The sequence below is a fragment of the Hyperolius riggenbachi genome, chromosome 3 (genome assembly GCF_040937935.1).
Source record: "Hyperolius riggenbachi isolate aHypRig1 chromosome 3, aHypRig1.pri, whole genome shotgun sequence".
NCBI lineage: Eukaryota > Metazoa > Chordata > Amphibia > Anura > Hyperoliidae > Hyperolius > Hyperolius riggenbachi.
Genome location: NC_090648.1, coordinates 267,963,751 through 267,984,164, shown reverse-complemented (window position 1 = coordinate 267,984,164; position 20,414 = coordinate 267,963,751). Strand labels below are relative to the sequence as shown.

The window sequence follows — 20,414 nt, the reverse complement described above, 5'->3', positions numbered from 1 at the left end:
TCCTCACAGAAGGCCCCACTTGCATACATGTGCAATTTAGTGCTAAAGCTTGCTTTAAAAAAAAAAAAATCGTGAAAAAAAAATCGAAATCGCAATTTCTGAGTGAAAAAAAATCGCAATTTCAATTTTTCCCTAAAATCGTGCAGCCCTAACTCCTAAGTCCTTCTCCAAGTTTGTCCCCAACTGTATCCCATTTATTTTGTATGGTGCTAGACCATTGGTACGACCAAAATGCATGACTTTACATTTTTCAACATTGAATTTCATCTGCCATGTATCTGCCCATATAGTTATCCTATCCAGATCCTGTTGCAATATGACACTATCTTCCTGAGAGTTGATGATTCTGCACAATTTTGTATCTGCAAAAATAGCAACATTGCTCACTACTGCATCTACTAGGTCATTAATAAATTGAAGAGCACTGGACCCAGTACAGACCCCTGTGGGACCCCACTGCTAACAGTCTCCCATTTTGAGTATGATCCATTGACCACAACTTTGTTTTCTGTCCATTAGCCAGTTCCCTATCCATGCACACAGACTCTTCCCCAGTCCTTCCATCTCAACTTTTGCACCAGACTTTTGTGGGGAACAGTGTCAAAGGCCTTTGCAAAGTCCAAGTATATCACATCTACAGCATTCCAAATATCCATATTAGTGTTCACTACCTCATAAAAGCGGAGCATGTTAGTCAAACAGGACCTGTCTTTAGTAAACCCATGTTGATGCTGTGAATTAAGATTATTTTCTACTATGAAGTCATGAATAGTATCTCTTATGCTGGGAATACACGTTTCGTTTTTGCCTTCGTTTAAAGAAGATCTGTATTGTTAAAATCGCTCCAAAGTAAACATACCAGTGCGTTAGGGGACATCTCCTATTACCCTCTGTCACAATTTCGCCGCTCCTCGCCGCATTAAAGTGGTTAAAAACAGTTTTAAAAAGTTTGTTTGTAAACAAACAAAATGGCCACCAAAACAGGAAGTAGGTTGATGTACAGTATGTCCACACATAGAAAAATACATCCATACACAAGCAGGTTGTATACACCCTTCCTTTTGAATCTCAAGAGATTCTTTGTCTGTTTCTTTCCCCCATGCACTGAAGTTTCAGGCGGCTCTTTTCTTCCTGCAAACAGCTTTGCTCTTGTTTGTAATTCCTCAGTATGTGAAAGCCCAGCCAGCTCAGAGGACGATTTATCCAGCTTGTAAAAGATAAGAGAGAAGAGAGAAGCTGCTCTAATGTAAATAACACACAGGCAGTGTGCAGAGAGGGGCCTGGAATTGTGAGTTCATAGCAGAACCACAACACTGAAGAACTTGGCAGCCTTCCAGACACACTCCGACAAGTCTGACAGGGGAAAGATACATTGATTTATTACAGAGACAGTGATAGTATAAAGTGCTGCAGTTAGCCAGAACACATTAGAATAGCTTTTGGAACTTGTAGGATGATAAAAAAACAGGATGCAATTTTTGTTACGGAGTCTCTTTAACTTCGTTTCGATTGCGCCTTTTGTCCTTTTCGATCCCGAAATAATCGACCGTACGGTTAATATCACCACCCACGGTTTTGTTTTTTTTTCCGATTCTGATGGTTTCGTTTTTCCAATGATCGAAGGCTGCAAAGAAACGAAACGTAGTACAGGGACGGACGGCATAAACGAATATATAATCGATCTGAACAGCCATCAAGCCTACCAATGGCTCGATTAGATGGATAAAGAGAGATAATATCAAACATGTTCGATCACTAGTCGTTCGTTTTTGGGGTCTATTAATCGAAACTATAATGAGATTATGACTATTTTCACATACGTTTTCAACACTCAATTCGTTTACCGAACGAATAGAAGGCTAAAACGAAACGTGTATTCCCAGCATTAGTAACCCCTCAAATAGTTTGCATACAACTGATATTAAGCTTACAGGTCTATAATTTCCTGGATCTGATTTTTTGCCCTTTTTAAATAATGGGAAAACGTGGGCTGTACACCAATCCACGGGAACTCTGCCAGTTGAGAGTCACAAAAGATAAGATAAGCAGAGTTAGTACCTGCTAACGATGTTTTGAACAATCCTTCAGGGCAAGGTGAGACGTCGCCCCTCCCAGACGCAGGAACAGACAGCACTTCCCCTATAAAACATTGTAACAGTTAGTCCACCCTCAGTGCGTTTAGACAAGTACCGACAGGTGAACAACCAACTAACCCACACAAAGTGCCATTATCCGACAAAGACAAAACACCCGGGTGGGATCGTTGCCCTGAAGGATTGTTCAAAACATCGTTAGCAGGTACTAACTCTGCTTTTTTCCCACAATCCTTCAGGGCAAGGTGAGACGATTAACAAGTAATACAACCTCAGGGTGGGACCACTGCTTGGAGAATCTTCCTTCCAAACGCTTGGTCGTGAGCCGATAATGCATCCACTCGATAATGGCGAATGAATGTAGAAAAGGTCGACCACGTCGCCGCATTACAGATTTGCTCAGGAGAAGCTCCTGCCCTATTTGCCCATGAAGCTGCCATGGCCCTTGTAGAATGAGCCTTAAAAGAAGCTGGAGGATCTACTTTCATTACTCTATAAGACTCAATAATAGCTGACCTGATCCAATTTGCAATTGTAGATTTAGATGCAGCCTGCCCTGCATTCTTGCCTGCAAATAATAAAAATAATGAATCTGATTTCCTAAACCTAGCCGTCCTGGCTAAATATTCCAATACTGACCTTCTAACATCCAATGTGTGAAATACTCTTTCCTTCTCACAACTTGGATCTACACAAAATGTAGGTAAGACTATATCTTGTGATCTATGAAATTTAGACATCACCTTTGGACAGAATTTCGGGTCAGTCTGTAGCACCAACCTATCCTGAAAGTCCTGAAAATATGGATTTTTAACTGATAAAGCCTGCAATTCGCTTACCCTTCTTGCTGAAGTTATTGCAATTAAGAACACTACTTTAAGCGTGAGATTCTTAAGGGAACATTCTGTCAATGGCTCAAACGGCCCTCTAGACAATCCCTGCAACACTATGGATAAATCCCATGGAGATACATACGGTCTAAAAACCGGAGATTTCCTTGATACAGCCTTCATGAATCTTAAAATTAGAGGAGATGAAGAAATCGGAAGACCCGACAGAGCCGAAAGGGCTGCCATCTGAACTTTTAATGTACTGACCGATAACTTCTTATCCCAACCATCCTGGAGAAAATCCAAGACTGCTGGGATAGATAGTTTATCAAACTTTGACTTTCGCAACCAAAGGTGGAAAGTCTTCCAGTATTTTAAATAGATCTTTCTCGTAACATCTTTACGACTTCCGATCAATGTCAGAGCTGCTTTATTGGACACTCCTAATCCCCTTAACCAGTCTAATTCAGGATCCAAGCTGCCAGATTCAGGCGCTCTGGATGCGGATGCCACAGGTTCCCCTGAACTAGCAGATCCGGTATGAGAGGTAGCATCCAAGGCTCCTCGATTGTAAATGACTTCATCATTGCAAACCAGCTCCTCCTGGGCCAGCGAGGCGCAATCAGAATCATGCGTCCTCTCAGATCCCTCCATTTCATGAGGACAGCCGGGATCATATTTAGAGGTGGAAACACATACATCAAATGAAAATTCCATTGGTGATTGAACGCATTTACTCCAATCGCATCGTCTCTCGGGTTCAAAGAATAATACCTTTGTACCTGAGCATTCTCTTGTGTTGCCAACAGATCCACTGATGGTGTTCCCCATTTCTCCGCAATCTGTAAAAATATTTTCTTGTTTAAGGACCATTCTGAAGCCCGAATTGCATTTCTGCTTAATTTGTCTGCGTCTATGTTCAATGTGCCCTTGAGATGGACTGCTCTCAAGGACAACACATTCCTTTCTGCCCAAAATAAAATCTCTTCCGCTTCTTCCTGCAATAACAGGGATCTCGTGCCTCCCTGTTTGTTTAAGAACGCCACCGTTGTTATATTGTCTGACTGAATCAGGACGTGCGATTGACCCAGAATGGTCTTCGCTTGAATCAAGGCCAATTTCACAGCTCTCAATTCTCTCCAATTCGAGGACATTTGGGACTCTGTTTTTGACCATTTGCCCTGGAAGGCCAAATGCTCCACATGAGCCCCCCAACCCCACGAACTTGCATCCGTGGTTAAAATCTGATCTACCGGCTCTTTCCACAGTCTTCCCTTCAACAAATTGACCTCTTCCAACCACCATCGAAGGGACAGGGAGACTGATGCTGGAATTCTTACACGAATCTCCAGGCTTTGAGGCTGACCGTCCCAATTCTCCAGGAATACACGCTGGAGTCTCCTTATATGAGACAATGCCCATGGCACTGCCACCATTGTTGAGGACATCAACCCCAACACTCGGGAGACCAATCTTAGCGTAGGTCGTAACTCCTCCTGCAATTTTTGAACTGCCAATTTTACCTTTTCCACTTTTTCCTGTGGAAGAAACAACTTTTGACTTAAAGAATCTATCAGAATACCCAGAAATACCATATTTTGGCTTGGATCTAGGCATGATTTTTCTCGATTTATAATCCAGCCCAAGGATTGTAAATGAGTTGATACTCTCTGCAGATGATGCTTTACTTGTGCCTCCGAATTTCCCAGTATCAGTAGGTCGTCCAGATAAGGCACTACAAGGACCGACTCTTCTCTTAATGGCATTAGAGCTTCGCCTAGGATTTTTGTAAATATCCTTGGTGCAGAAGTGATCCCAAACGGGAGGCATAGGAACTGAAAGTGCCTTACCTGCCCGTCTATTTGGAGGGCAAATCTTAAGAATTTCTGTGACCTCTTGTGAATTGGGACGTGCCAATAGGCATCTCTGAGGTCTAGAGATGCCATAAAAACCCCGGGAAATAACAGATCTCTTACTGTAAAAATCGTTTCCATACGAAACTTTTTCTTTCTCATGAACGGATTTAGTGTCTTTAAGTTTAGAATCAATCGGAATCTTCCCGATTGTTTCTTTACCAGAAATATTGTTGAATAGAAACCCTCTTTTTGTTCCTTCTTTGGAACATTGCAAACCACATTTTGATCCAACATATTTTTTAATATTTGCAGGATCTCGGGAAAAAGAGCCGGATCCTTTGGATGTCTTGACACAATGAATCTTGACGGATGGGGTAAAGCAAACTCTATCTGATAACCGAATTTGACTGTCTGCCGAATGAATGGACTTTTTGCCATCATCGACCATTTGTGGGCAAAGTATTTTAGTCTTCCCCCCACCGCCACAAACGAGTCATTGTGGCTTCGTTTGAGATTCAGAGGGCTTAGACCTAAAACCCCCTCTTCTGGATTTGTCAGAGAACCATCTTTTGACTCCTTTCTGCTCTCTAACCGGTTCTTTTTGATCAGCTTTTGGTTTACGAAAAAAACGTTTATTTGCCGTTTTTTGCTTCTTAGGAAAGGTCTTTCTTTTATTCGAAGTCCTTTCTAGAGCCAAGTCCAAATCTGGACCAAACAGCAAATCTCCAGAAAAAGGAACTCCACACAGTCTGTTTTTGGATGCTAAATTACCATCCCAAGTTTTTAACCACAGAGCCCTGCGTGCCACATTCACCAGAGCCGTTGACCTAGCGGTAAACCTAACCGCTTCCGCCGAGGCATCTGCCAAATAGTTAGCCGCCTTATTTATAACCGTGATGGATTCCAATAACTGTTCAACTGAAGCACCCGCCAGAATGCTAGCTTTCAGTTGATTGACCCATAATTCTAGTGTTCTGGCTACACATGTAGAAGCTACCGCAGGCCTAAAGGAAGCTGCCGTTGCCTCCCAAGATCTCTTGAGATAAGCATCAATTCTCTTATCTACCGGATCTTTAAGATCCCCTAAATCCTCAAATGCCAAATCACCTGGTTTGGAAACTTGGGAAAAAGGAGCGTCCAATTTTGGACATTTGTCCCAAAGAGCCGAATCCTCAACAGTGAAAGGAAATCTGCGTTTTACTGTTTTGGAAATAAGCAGCCTCTTCTCAGGATCTTTCCATTCTCTAAGAATCGACTGCTTAATAGCATTGTGGACAGGAAAAGTAAGACCTTCTTTCTCCTCCATCCCCTTATATAATTGATCATGTATGGACAGACCAGACACTGTATCCTTATTCAATTCCAGCGTATCATTAATAGCTGCAATCAAGGCTTCAGTATCCTCCACACGAAATTTGAATCTAGAAGATGTATCAATTTCAATCTCTCTAGAGTCAGACTCAGCCGAACTAACCCCTGTCTCCCCCTGATCCTGATTCTCACTTTCTGAGATAGAATTCAAAACAGGAACAGACACAGTAGCAACCTGAGAAGTAGAAGCACATGCTACTGTTAAAGAGGATTTAAATGAAGCCAATGAAGAGTTAATCTCTTCCCTAAAAGCCTGCAAAGTCTCCTGTACAGAGGGACCTGACTGCTCTCCTAAAACTTTCTCCATACACTGTTGACACAAAGTTTTGGAGTATGGCAATGGCATCTTAACGCTACACATAGGGCATCGCTTATAGGTAGGAGGAGGCCTCGCCTTATCTCCTGCATCATTCTGTTTAGTCTGAAAAATATATAGAGAAAAAACAGCAGATATAAGCACCATTCAAATGCACCTTAGCGTATGGCTCAGAAAGAGATCCCATACTCTCACCTTCTGAGCGGCTGGGTTACTCTCTGCCTTATCCGGCGCCGACATCCTGGAGACATCCAGCAGCCAAGACAGCAGTCTCTCCTCTGCAGAGTAACTAATGCCCGCCAGCCACGCACAGCGTTCTCTTATGCTTCCGCCTAGAATTCACAGAGGCGGAACCGGAAGTGACGGAGAGAAGGCCCGACAAGCTAAAACGCGTCTTCCGACATACCCGCCGGAAGATACACGCCACAGGGGAACCATCTGGACCAGCGTCCATCATGCGCCATGCACCTCCCCACGCTCAGCCCGCAACAGCACGCCAGCGGCTTACCTGCGCTCCGGAACCAACCTCATTCAGAGCGGGAAAAGAACGCCATGCCTTCCACACTTGCCCTCCTACAGTTAGGAGCAGAAAGGTAGGCAAACTTCACTCGGGTGTCAAGCGTGAAGCGAAGGCTAGATGGCCTCGGTACCACCATCTCAGCCGCCCATAGAATTAAAACCTGCAGCCCAGCACACAGGCTCAATCCTTAGGGGAGATGCCGACCTGCCTGGACGCAGGAACAAACAGCACTGTGGGTGGACTAACTGTTACAATGTTTTATAGGGGAAGTGCTGTCTGTTCCTGCGTCTGGGAGGGGCGACGTCTCACCTTGCCCTGAAGGATTGTGGGAAAAAAAGGGGTTCATCTATAACTGAACTTAATTCCCTTAGGACCCGAGGATGCATGCCATCCGGGCCAGGTGCCTTGTCCATTTTTAATTTATTTAGTCTTACCTTTACTTCTTCCTGCGTTAAGTATTTAATATTACAGTTAGAAGATTGAGACTCTTCTGCCTCTGTAATTTGCAACAGTGCTGTTTCCTTTGTGAAGACAGAAGCAAAGAAAGCATTTAATAACTCTGCCTTACCTTGGTTATCTACCATTGAGTTCCCACCCTCATCCTTTAGGAGTCCTATACAGTCAACCTTTCTTTTTTTAGAGTTGATGTACTTGTAAAACTTTTTTGGGTTAGATTTAATATCCCTAGCGATTTGATTTTCAGCTTCGATCTTTGCCAACCTAATTTCTTTTTTTTACAATTTTTATTGCACTCCTTATAATTGCTTAGAGCAGCCTCAGTCCCCTCAGGTTTTAGGACCTTATAGGCATTCTTTTTCCTCTTCATTTTAGCTCTAACCTTCCTATTCATCCATAGAGGCCTTTTTTATTCCTAGATATTTTGTTTCCATATGGGATATACATACTACAATATTGATTGAGAATAAGTTTAAAAGCTTGCCATTTCCCTTCAGTGTCCTCCCCTTGTAGTACATTATCCCAGTTCACCAAACTTAGTGCCTGCCTAAGTTGATTGAACTTTGCTTTTCTAAAAAAAGTTTGTGGTCCTGCTGCCCTGTGGCCTATCAGTCACCAGATCAAACATTATCATGTTGTGATCACTATTTCCCAAATGTTCTTGAACCTGCACATTTGATACATTATCTGGTCTATTAGAAATGATCAGATCCAGTAACGCATTCCCCTTAGTTGGTTCCGTTACCATTTGAATCAAGTAATTGTCCTGTAGTGCTGCCAGAAATCTGCTGCTTTTACCAGAATGGGTAGCCTCAATACTCCAGTCAATGTCTGGAAAGTTGAAGTCGCCCATAACTATGATCTCATTTTTACTTGCAGCTTTTTCAATCTGCTGTAGTAATCGCAGTTCTGCAGCTTCATTAATATGAGGTGGCCTGTAGCATACTCCAATTAGCAATTGGCAACTTTTATTTCCACCATGAATATTTACCCAAATGGACTCTACATCTTCGCAATCTTCCTCCATCTCATCGTTGAGGACAGCTGTAAAAGAATTCTTAAAGACATACCCCCTCCACCTTTTTCCCCTGTTCTATCCTTGCTAAACACATTGTATCCTTTTAAATTAGCTATCCAGACATAGCTTTCATCCATCCATGTCTCGGTTATTCCCACAATGTCATAGCCTTTGTCATTCAGAATGAACTCTAGTTCATCTATTTTATTTGCAAGGCTCCGAGCATTGGTTACCATGCACTTTATATTTTAACCACCACATTTACCAATTTGGTTTACATGAAATGGGCTACTTGAAGTTTTACCAACCTCCTTAATCTTTACACTGTCCACACCCCCCTCTCCACCACCCATAATGTTAGGCTCCCACTGTCTTTTTACCTCATCTTGTCTACGTATTGAGACTTTATCCTCCCGCCTCCCCCCAGATCCTAGTTTAAAATCTCCAACCGTTTAGCCATCTTCTCCCCCAATGCAGCTGCACCCTCCCCATTAAGGTGCAGCCCATCCCTGCTGTAGAACCTGTAGCCAACTTCAAAGTCTTCCCAGTTCTTCAGGAACCCATACCCCTCCTTCCTACACCAATTTCTCAGCCAGTTATTTAACTCCCTATGCTCCCTCTGTCTCTCAGATGTAGCACATGGCACTGGCAGTATTTCACCACCTTGGAGGCCCTTGCTTTAAGTTTATCTCCAAGTACCTGAAAATCATTTTTGAGAACCTTCCATCTCCCACTAACTTTGTCATTGGTGCCAATGTGTACCATGACAGCCGGGTCTTCCCCAGCCCCACCTAATAATCTGTCAATTCTTTTCGCTACCTGCCGAACCCGAGCACCCAGGAGGCAACAGACTGTACGGCATTCATGGTTTCTGCGACAGATTACCCTATCTGTACGCCTAATAATTGAATCCCCTACCACCAGTACCTGTCTAGCCTTAGCTGCGCTCCTATTCCCTTTCTTGTTGCAGCAGTCTGCCCCTTGGTTGCTAAGGTGCACATCCTGCTGCAGCATTGCTACTCCAGAAGAACAGTGGTAAGTGGTAAGTAGAACAGTGTGGAGTTGTCTGTTTTGTTACATACTCCCTCTGCTCACTCTAAATCTGTCTATTAGTCTTTAACATTTTATTTAATTTCCACAGTTTAGATGAACTTCCAAGAGACCTTAAACATGCCATGCTTAGGTGATCTATCCACTAGCTCCTTTGCATCTTCAAACAGGAACCTAAAAGGTTAAACATCTGACGTGCTGCATGGGAAAACTTGTGTGGTGGTCTCTTGTGCACTGCTGTAGAGGTTGGAGGTGTCACAGCCTATCAGTGGGAATTGCAGGAGGCAGGGGCTGTTTTTTGTCAGTCATGTCTTATCACATGCAGAAGCTGGCTTTAGACATCTGAGCTGCCGGTAAGCAAACAAGTTACTGGGCTTTACCACATGCTCTAATCTCATGAATTGACATTTGTGGACATTTGAGATGTTTACCGCACAGGTCGGTAATTTACCTCACTGCTTGGTAATTTCTGCTTGCCATGCGGTAACAGCCTTGGTGAATTCACATTTTACAAAATGCTCTGAAAATAAAAAAAATCATCTGTTTTCTGCATTATCAAATGCAGGAATGCTTAGTTAATTGAAGCCATAGTGTTAAATTGCATAAACTTCATGGCAGCATCCATAGTGCTATACTAATGTATGATCTAGTCCAGTGTTTCTCAACATTTTATTGGTATGTACCCCCTTTAAAACCCGTGTACTCACCAAGTACCCCCAAGCATAGCAACCATTATGAAAAGTACCCCTTAAATATATACTGAATCGTAGTGCATGATAATGGTTCTAAACAACTTCCTAGAATTTACTATTGCTTTTAATTAGCTAAAATACTAATTTGGTGTTTAAATAAGATTTATAATTTTCTAAAACTCTAAATTGGTTATTCTTGGTTAAGTGCATCAAGCCCGAGTACCCCCTGGAACCATCAGAAGTACCCCCTGGGGTAAGCGTACCGCATGTTGAGAACCTAGGATCTAGTCAATATGCTGTACTGCTTTGTCGATATGCTTTTTCTTCACATTTAACACCAACATTTCTATGTATAATAGTGGCAAACAAGTCAAAAAAGTGTAGTGGTTAAGGGCTCTGCCTCAGACACAGGATTCGAATCTCGGCTCTGCCTGATCAGTAAGCCAGCACCTATTAAGCAGGAGACCTTAGGCAAGTCTCCCTAACACTGCTACTGCTGATAGAGCGCGTCCTAATGGCTGCAGCTCTGGCGTTTTGAGTCCGACAGGAGAAAAGCGCGATACAAGTGTTTGTCTTTTAGTATTTTTGTAGTTTGAGAACAATTTTTTTATTTTAAAAATGGAAAGAAAACATTTTTTTTTTTAACTCAAAAATGACAAAAAAAAATTACAAAATAGCTTAAACACTTGAATGGAACAAAAAAAATTAATAAAAAAAACACAAATAAGTAGTACTTACTCAGCCAGTGGTTTTATGGACGACTTTGGTAATGTTTGAGTCGCTGGTGTTGGACGTAGAGATGGAATAGTTCTTGAGACCGTTCTTGGTGTTACAATTCCAGACATTCTGCGACTTACTGGTGTTGGCAGAGCAGATGTATGCTTTGAGTTGGGAGTTGCAGGTATACCTTTTCCAACAACTACTGGAGTACTTTGTGCAATACCACTAAAGAAAAGTAAAACCAAACACTGCTTATGAAGAGACTCCGCAATCAGTCCATGCAACATATCAAAGGTCCACTGCTTGATAATATCAGGGGAAACCTTGTACTTAAAGACCAGGAGCATCTGCTGTATGTTTCAGAATTGCTTGCAGGGATTAAAAATTAGCATGCTTAGTTGCCTTACTTTTATGTTTTGCCACACAACTGATAAGGAATAAGATATGCATGTTATCAACAAATACTGTTGGGCCTGTATGTTAAGATGATCACTTTGTGAAATTGGAAAAGCGGTTATTGTGTTGCAGGTTACTCAACATCGTGCTCTAAAAAGTAAACATTACCTTATTCTTCTAGCTCAGTGATAACAAGACCTACTGTGTTACATACTTTCAATCAACAAGAGTGTTATATGTAAATAGGAGGAGTTGGAGTCCAAGGAATCTAACTGAGGAGTCAAAGTTGGAGTCAGATTATTTTTTTGTACCGACTCCACAGCCCTGCCTTGGACGACTGGCGTTTGGTCAGATCATATAACATTTAGTCAGATCATATAACATTTAGTAGATGGATTAATACTTACTAGTACTGGAGTAATGTATATATACACACACACACACACACACACCCCATGTGAGGAGGGCTATGCAGACTGATGAACAGTGTGAGGCCTGGAACCCAATAACAGCGTTTTCTAAGTGCCAGTGATTTGAAAAATTCCTGCTAATGTAATGCTATGTGTGATGTCAATTGAGAGATGCAATTTTTTCCTCTAAGTCATCCATAGTGTTACATTAGCAAGCACTTCGAAAAGCACTACTAGTGGGTTCCAGGCTTTAGATGTCAATGAGATGCAAATCATTCTGGTTTGTATGCAGCAGGGAACTGGGCCAATCTGATTCACTTTGTCAAATGCGATCGCCCCAATTTCACGGTGCATACAATTTGCATGGAAGTCAGAATTATTCGATTCTCATTGACCATCTCTAAACAGTTTATTTCTAGTATTCCAAGAGAATTTAGCTACAAGGCTCCACCAGCAAATTTGGCACTTAATAGTTCTAAAGTCTTTGGCAGTCGTGAATCGCACACCATGGCTGTACTGCGCGCCACCAGAGGAGTGACATTTTGTACTGTAAATATGCAGCTCTTCATGTCACCTACCATACACTTATTTTTTCAATATGTATACTGCAGTGGGGATAAGCTACGCCAGCTATTGAACACACACACACACACACACACACGCACACGCACACACACGCACACACGCACACACGCACACGCACACACGCGCACACACACACGCACACACGGTAAGGGCATTAGAGGTTCAGCAGGAATGCCAGGGAATTTGCATTGTTTAAAAGGAAATTAATATATCACCCTCCATATTTCTCCCACTTCAGGGGTCCTTTAATGAATGCCCAGTTCTATAACAGAGCTAATGGGGTACCATGCTATTAAATAGATGCTTAAAGAAATACTAGTACAGTATGTCAGGTCTGCAGGAAATAAATTCTGGTTCATGTTCCACAACTGGGACCCCAATTAATAATGCCATAATCTTACATTTTATCCAAATATTAAATCAAAGTCTTGTGTGCTAGATGTACTCACCATTTGTGTGTTAATGCTTTTCAAACATTTAAACCGTTATGCCTTTAAAAAGAGCCTGAGGTGGGCTTTTTAAAAAATAAAAAAGTAGGCTACCTGATCCAGGGGCTGAATGGATCAGGTAGCCACAAAAATCACCACTCCCCGCAATGGTTCACAATCACTTTAGTGACCTCTAGGTCACGACGCAGCACAGAGATAGTCTCTCACATAGCGTGCAGGGAGGCGGAGGAGCGGCAGGGGGCATGGCCAGGGGGAGAGAGCTGCCCAACAGCAGCTCTGGAAACCCTGCAGGAACACCCCTGGCAGACATTTTGAACAGGGAATTCCTCTCCCCTCTGTTTACCTCAGAGATAGCAACAAAGTGAGTGAGTGTGTGAGAGAGAGTGGGAGTGTGTTAAATCTTAACGCCCTGTAATAGATTGACTATGAAAAGTTAGTACCGCCTAAAACCAACCCAAGTTTATTCAGGGGTATGTGAAACACGTGTTGAGAACCTAGCTATTAGGACTTAAAGAAAACCTGTACTGTAAAAAAATTCCCCTGGAGGTTACTCCCCTCAGTAGGAGGAAGCCTCTGGACCCTATCGAGGCTTCCCCCGTCCTCCTGTGTCCCATGGCGGTCTCCCTGCAGGAGCGCACAGGCGACAAATCCGACAGCCTGTGCAATATTAACTTTTTCAGGCTCCAGCGGGGGCGCTGTTGCGGCTGACAGGCAAAATTAGCCGATCTATTTTCCCCCCCATCTCCGTGGGAAGAGCGGATACTGCGCCTGCGCTGGAGCCAAAAAGGTAAATATTCACATCGCCACCGCTCCGGGAGGATTTTCACCGCTGCCGAGGGACAGAGGAGGATAGGGCAAGCCTCAATAGGATCCGGAGGCTTCCCCCACCCGAGTACCCCCCCGGGTAGTTTTTTTCATTACAGATTTTCTTAACAATGAATGGGATCTGCGCTGCGATTCTCGAAAATGCATGCAGCAGCACGATAGCGTATCTATGCCCTTCTACCTTTGTTGCGTGTCGCACACTATGCACGCTGCCAAAATGCGCACGGCAGCACGCATAGTCTGAATGAGCCCTAACACTTGTTTGCTCCCAGAAAAGGTTTTCATAAACAGGCTACTATACTTTTATTGGACCTACTGAGTATAGAGATTTCCATTACCTTCCAATATCACCACATGACAGTAATCGCATAGGTTTCAGGGTCTTTCCTAGTGTGCGGTCAGGAGATAGTCCTATATCAGAAAAATACAAAGCAAATTCTTGAGTAACCGTTAAAGCAACAGACTATTCTGCATACTGGAATTTCATTCTACATGCGTTTAGCAGTGTAGGTTAGCCCTTACCTTCTGGTTTTTGTGGTAGCTTTAGTCTGCTTGTTGGAGTAGGCATGACTCTAGCTAGAGGTTTTCCAGCTGCGGTTTTCACTGCACTTTCTGGTCTTGCAGAAAGAGGAGGAAGTCTATGCAGATTAGGTGCGGATGTCTGCCTCTGCATTTTACCAGCAGGTGTCTGTGGCTGGGCCACAGACACTGAAGCAGACTTATTACTATTAGCTTTTGTTGCTGTGCATGGCTTTAAATGGTTCTTTAATAGGTCCGCGTTGGCCATCTTTGTTAAAGAGCCCACTCTAGATTGACGGACAGGTGCAAGCTTTCCTGTATTTGGCTTCAGTTTTGAGTTGCTCACTGAAGCGTTCAGAGTAGTGTTCGATTCATTCAGCTTGGCTGGAAGAAAAAACAAATTCTTTAAAGCACTATTTTAAGAAAGTGTGCATTTAAAGAGGCACTTAAGACAACTTTTTTTTTTTTTTTTTTTAAACCCGACAGTGTGCACAGTAGAGGAGCCAGATAAGAGTCTTACCGCAGCATTTGTTTTCTTATCTGGTCCTCTGTTTCCCATAAATCCGCCCTGACAGCCAGCCCTGTCGGCGCCTGACCCCGGATAGTAAACACATAAATCATTCCTTCCTCGCTGGGTCCTTCTGCCGCCGGTGCCGCTGCCTGTACTGAGCTGTGCGAGTGCCTGAACATTGGAAGCGTGCGCGCGCACGGCGCGATTTGCATTGCATACAAGCAGTGCATGAGCGAGCGTAGCTAGGAGACGCAGGAAGCTAACAAGCGCTGGCTGACTCGGAAATAGTTCCGACCAGCAGCGCCATTTTGAATAAATTATAATTAATCACCCTGCCGGTAACAACGTAACTAAAGGCTCCAGAGCTGCGCTACACAAGCGAAATTGCAGGGCTGGGAAAGAAGATTAAGGTAATATCTTCATTTTGAAAAACGATCCTGGCTTAAGGTTCACTTTAACCTTCCTGGCGGTAAGCTGAGCTCGGGCTATGCCGCGCAGGAAGATATCTCAGCCCCTGGTGGGGCGATTTTCTTCATTTAAAATGCTGTACGCGCAGCTAGCACTTTGCTAGCCGCGCGTACAGCTTGATCGCCGCCGCTCTGCGGCGATCGCCCGCACGCAGCGGTGCAAGAGGGCCCCCCCGCCAGAGCCCTGCGCTGCCCAGACCAATGAGTTCCGGGCAGCGCTATGGGCTGGATCGGAGGCGTCTGACGTCAGGACGTCGGCTGACGTCCATGACGTCATTCCGATCGTCGCCATGGCGACAGGAGAAGCCAAACAGGGGAACGCGTTATATACGCGTTCCCCTGTTTGCTATTGATGCCGGCGACGTTCGCACTAGAGGGACACATGCGCCCTCTAGTGGTGTTTCATGTAGCTACCACTCTGGTAGCTTTACATGAAACAAAAAAAAAAAAAAAAAAAAAAGGATTTTTGCCTTTTTGGCAAAAACAATTAACCGCCAGGAGGGTTAAGAAAATGGAGCAATCAAAAAAAAAAAAAAAAAAAAAAAAAAAAAAAAAAAAAAAGCTTAAGAGCAATTTTCACTTGCCGTGCTCCTCCCTTTTATTCCCTAATAACTTTAATACTGCTTATCACAAGAAAACGATCTATACCTCGTTTTTTTCGCCACCAATTAGGCTTTCTGTGGGTAGTACATTTTGCTAAGAATTTTTTTATCCTAAATGCGTTTTAATGGGAAAAAAACAAAAAAAATGAAAAAAATAATTATTTCTTTTTCAGCCATTATAGTTTTAAAATTAAACATTCTCGTGTGGTTAAAACAAACATTTACCCAGTTGTCTCAATTATTAAACCGTTTAAATGATGTCCCTATCACAATGTATGGCGACAATTATTTTGAAATATAGGTGTTATTTTTCTGTTTTGTTTTTTGTTCTGGCCTTAATTACAAGCCCCTATATAATAAATTAAAATTAATTTTCCCCCATAAAATAAAATATAGATTAAAAAAAGCCGAGTCCCTAAGGCAACTATTTATTTATTTATTTTAAGCTGATTTTTATTTACAAGTGTTTTTTTTTGGGGGGGGGGGGGGGGTTGGAAGTGTAATTTTATTAATAGTGTGTGTGTACTTGTATATGTATGTGTAATATACTTTTTGGCCACAAGATGGCGCTAGTGAACACTCCCGTATAGGAAGTGATCACTTTTTTTTTTTTCCACACTTTATTAACCTCCCTGCCGTTATAAAAAATTGCTGCGCACGGCAGGGAGGGTGTTTTTTGGCTTTTTTTTTTTTTTTTTTTAGCATGTAGCTAGCCTAGCGCTAGCTACATGCTTCCCCCCTCCCTGCGGCGTCCCCCCGAATGCGCCGATCGCCGCATATACCCATCCGGAAATCCCGTTCTGAACGGAATTTCCAGGAGGGCTTCCCCCGTCGCTCATCGACGTCGTGACGTCAGAGGGAGTCCCGAACCACCCCTCGACGCTGCCTGGCACTGATTGGCCAGGCAGCGCACGGGTCTCGGGGGGGGCACCCTCTGATGCGGCGGGGTGCGGCGAATCGGCGCGGAGGCGATCGTAAGTTACACGCAGCTAGCAAAGTGCTAGCTGCGTGTAACAAAAAAAAAAAAAAAAAAATTATGCAAATCCGCCCAGCAGGGCCTGAGGAATCCTCCGCGGCAGGTTACCCCGAGCTGAGCTCGGGATAACCGGCAGGGAGGTTAAACTGTAACAGTTCCTGTGTTTGTGAATGGACGCGGCCGCTGTTTGCGGTCGCGTCCATTCACTCCAGGCAGTGCGATTGGCTAGAGGACCGTTCGGTCCTCTTCCCCAATCACTCAGCTCGTGATCCCGACGGTAATGGCGGCGGTAGCGGCGCGCACACGTGCGGAGCGGCGGCGGGAACGTGCGACGTATTAAAACGTCATGTTGCCATTAACAGGTAAAAGCATGACGTTTTAATACGATACATTGCCGTTAAATGGTTAAGGGCCCGTTTCCACTTGTGCGGTGCAAATTCAATGCGGAAAACTAATTTGCATGCAGATGCGAATTCTCGTACATTCTCGCTTTTTTTTTTAAGTATGCAAATTTAACCATGTCAGTGCCTATGCGCTTTTACATTGATTTTAGGCGAAAACGTACGTGAATTTACATCTGAAAACGCATGCGAATTTCCTTTTAACTACATTGTATGCGATTCTGATGGCTCTTCTGTGCAGATTTTTCCTGCACAGAAAAACGCTGTTTTCCTGACAAGTGAAAACCGGCTAATTAAGTTGTATTGGTTGTGCGAATCTGCATGCAGAAAAGGCATGCAGATTTGCGATAGTGGAAACAGGCCCTTAATCTGAGGCGTATATCAATCAGGAGGTTTATGTAGGAGCTTACCACTGGCAGGTGGGGAGATGGACATGCTGGAGTTCAAGCTGGTGTTGATGCTGGAACGTGAAGATGATGAAGATGAGGTATTCCTCCTGAGACTGCCAACAGCGGATGGAGTTTTAAACTGTGCTTTGCTCATATTAATCTAATAAAAGCAACCAAACAAAAAACACTCAACAGCAGAAAATCATTTATATCTGGAATATCACAAATGAAGGCAACAGACAACTTTGCCATAAAGTGGACCCGAACTTCTGCACAGGACAAAAAGAAAAACAGAGAAATGTTTGTATTTAGAGAGTTTAGCCTGTCTAATTATGTTGGACTAATCACAAGTTGTAATTTGATCTCACAGCTGTGTCATCTGACTGCCAAAGAGTAGCTAATTGGTAAAAACAAGATGTTAATATGTCTGCATCCATGAAAGCAGGAAGTAAACGCTGCAGATTTATTGCAGGATTTGTATCAGCTGTAACAAAAATAATTTTTATAGAAAGGTTATGTTGTTGCTAATCTTTTAGAGCAGAGGGGAAGTTCTTAGTTCAGGTCAACTTTAATCTAACAAATCCCAGCAAAAAAAAAAAACTTCCTATCCTGGATGGACACTAGTAGTTTACAGACCACCACTACAGAATCAAGTGCTGACCCCACCCAATTGCAGAAACGTGTGACTGGATGAGGCACAGGAACTTTGCACAGCAGACCTCTGTATACTACTTGGTAAAAAGCCCATTGATGAATAAATGCAGTTTGGAGTAGGAAGATGTCCTTTTGACGGGACAGTGTGTGACAGATGACAGTCCTTTTATTTTCTCCTCAATCTGTACTAGTGTGTAATGACACTAGGGATGTGCATACTAGTCTGCAGGTCAAGCAGACTAGTGCGTCACTTTAACCACACTAGCTTCCAGTTTTGACTGGCCAATTTTACTACTTCCAAGTAGCATAAGGGCCAAAAGAATTTGACTATGAACAGATTGTGTAGCTAAGCGTTCATACTACATGGATATAGTGATAAACCTGGCCCATCATTGGATGTGTGTACGCGCCCTAAAGCCGCATCTACACGCGTAGATGCGGCCGCGATGCTCCTTATCAATCGAGCCGCTGATGCGGCTCGATTGATAAGATCCGACAGGACGGATCTTGCTTCCGCCGATTCCCTGCTCGCTCCCCGCTAGGGGACAATGGCAGGGAATCGAGCGGAAGATAAGCGGCGCAGGGACGAGCGGGTATCGATGCCGGCGGGGACGCGGCGGGCAGGCGGAAGAGGCGATCCGGAGGCTAATCGAGCCGCCTGATCGCTGCAATGTCCCATCGTGTAGATGGGGCTTAAGGCCAAAACAAATCAAGTAGATTCCTTAGATTGTAATCCCTTAAATTGTAAGCCTTTGGCAGGGTCCTCCCTTTCCTAGCGTTTTCTACAGGATCATGTTCCCCTTTCCTATGACAATCTCGTACTTATATTACTGGGCCTACCTAACCAGCCCAAAATTGCATGATCATGTATTTTGTACCATTTGCCTTGTATAACTTTGTCCTATGATGTATATCCTTGTTTCATCTGTCATCCTTTGTATAACTGAATGTATGTATTGACCTAACAGGTATACAATGGTCACACAAGAACACTCAAAACTAATATAATGGAAGCAGTCCTTGCTTAATATGCAGGCAGCTGTATATGCAGTTGCAGTTTAACAGATCATTCTGAAACTTTTTTAGAATGACCAGCAGTTTGTAGAATCTCATTTGCAACAGTAGAACAGTAAAAAGTGGCTGGTTTTATTACATTATCCCTACCAAAGTCTTATTTCTGCACATATCTGATGTGTGGTGAATAATAATGCAGTGTTCTCCCCAGAATTTTTTTCCAGCCGGGTGCCATGAAATAAAAGCCGGGTGGCATGAAAAAGTAGCCGGGTGGGTCGAGATGAAAATGCAGGGCAATTTCAGCATAGGAGGAGGTGAGCCGATGGGGGTGGTCACCAAATCTAGCCGGTTGGAGCACCCGGCTAAAAGAGCCTGGGGAGAACACTGTAATGCTTAGATTATCTAGCCATTTGAAAGAGCGCAGGACAGGAGGGCTCTGCTGCACTACCTAGTCAAAGCAGAAGCAGAGACTGGAGGTGCACAGTGCCTATATCTTTGTGATGTGGATCTGCTCTTTTGTACTACACCAATAAGCAATACACAACTTTTCCAGGATGTGCTTTGAGTTAATTCCCATTTCCCGTAAAGTGGATTTCTAGGCAAAAAGTCACTCTCCGGTAGGACGCCCATCAGTCTTCCGCTTCACTTATGTGGCCGGGATCTCACTTGGGGGAAATCGCATACGGTTTTCCCGCATGCAGAAACTCTGCAGATGTGACAGTCCATGTTATTCAATGCAAGACACAAGAAAGGATAGCTGTCCTTTGTGTTTTAGCACCTATTATGGTCTGGCTGCAGCGCTCTTGCACCTATGCCAGCATACACTATTTGTAAGTAGTGCAGTTTGTCGCTCCCTGAATCCCAGGTTTATGAGCATGAAAGGTTTGCTTGCTGACTGGTATAACTAGAGCAGGGACCCCTTTCTACGAAGGGAACCTCAAAGTTGGTGAACATGTCTAATACAGAATGTTGTTGCTTGCAATCAACTTTGGGAGCTATTCCCATTCTGATGTATGCAGAAAACACTAAAAATTGTCCACAGAACAAAGCAAGCCAAGTGTGAGCCATCCCCAATTGTCCTGGTTACCAAAAACGACAGGACATTGCAGTAATCTTAAAAATACATGCGATGGAGTTTTACAGATGTCTCCCACAGCTATGGATGGGAAGCAACATGAGGAGGAAAGATGGAGGAGCAAAGACTATCGAAGGTAGAGGAAAAGAAAAAAAGTGTGGTTTAATCTTTATGGGTGGTTTTTATGCCATGCTTGAATTTCTGCTGCAAGCTAGGCTA

General features: G+C 43.5%; 1 protein-coding gene across 1 annotated transcript in view; it reads right to left on the bottom strand.

The window, feature by feature from the left end:
* Window positions 1-20,414, bottom strand: part of GTSE1 (G2 and S-phase expressed 1) — a 43,242-nt gene that overhangs the window by 7,996 nt on the left and 14,832 nt on the right. Inside the window, exons 6-9 of the mRNA XM_068276312.1 lie at window positions 17,474-17,612; window positions 14,110-14,490; window positions 13,926-13,998; window positions 10,941-11,147 (exon numbers count right to left, since the gene is read on the bottom strand). Of these exons, the coding sequence (XP_068132413.1) occupies window positions 10,941-11,147; window positions 13,926-13,998; window positions 14,110-14,490; window positions 17,474-17,612 (800 nt within the window). The remainder of the gene's footprint in view (window positions 1-10,940; window positions 11,148-13,925; window positions 13,999-14,109; window positions 14,491-17,473; window positions 17,613-20,414) is intronic.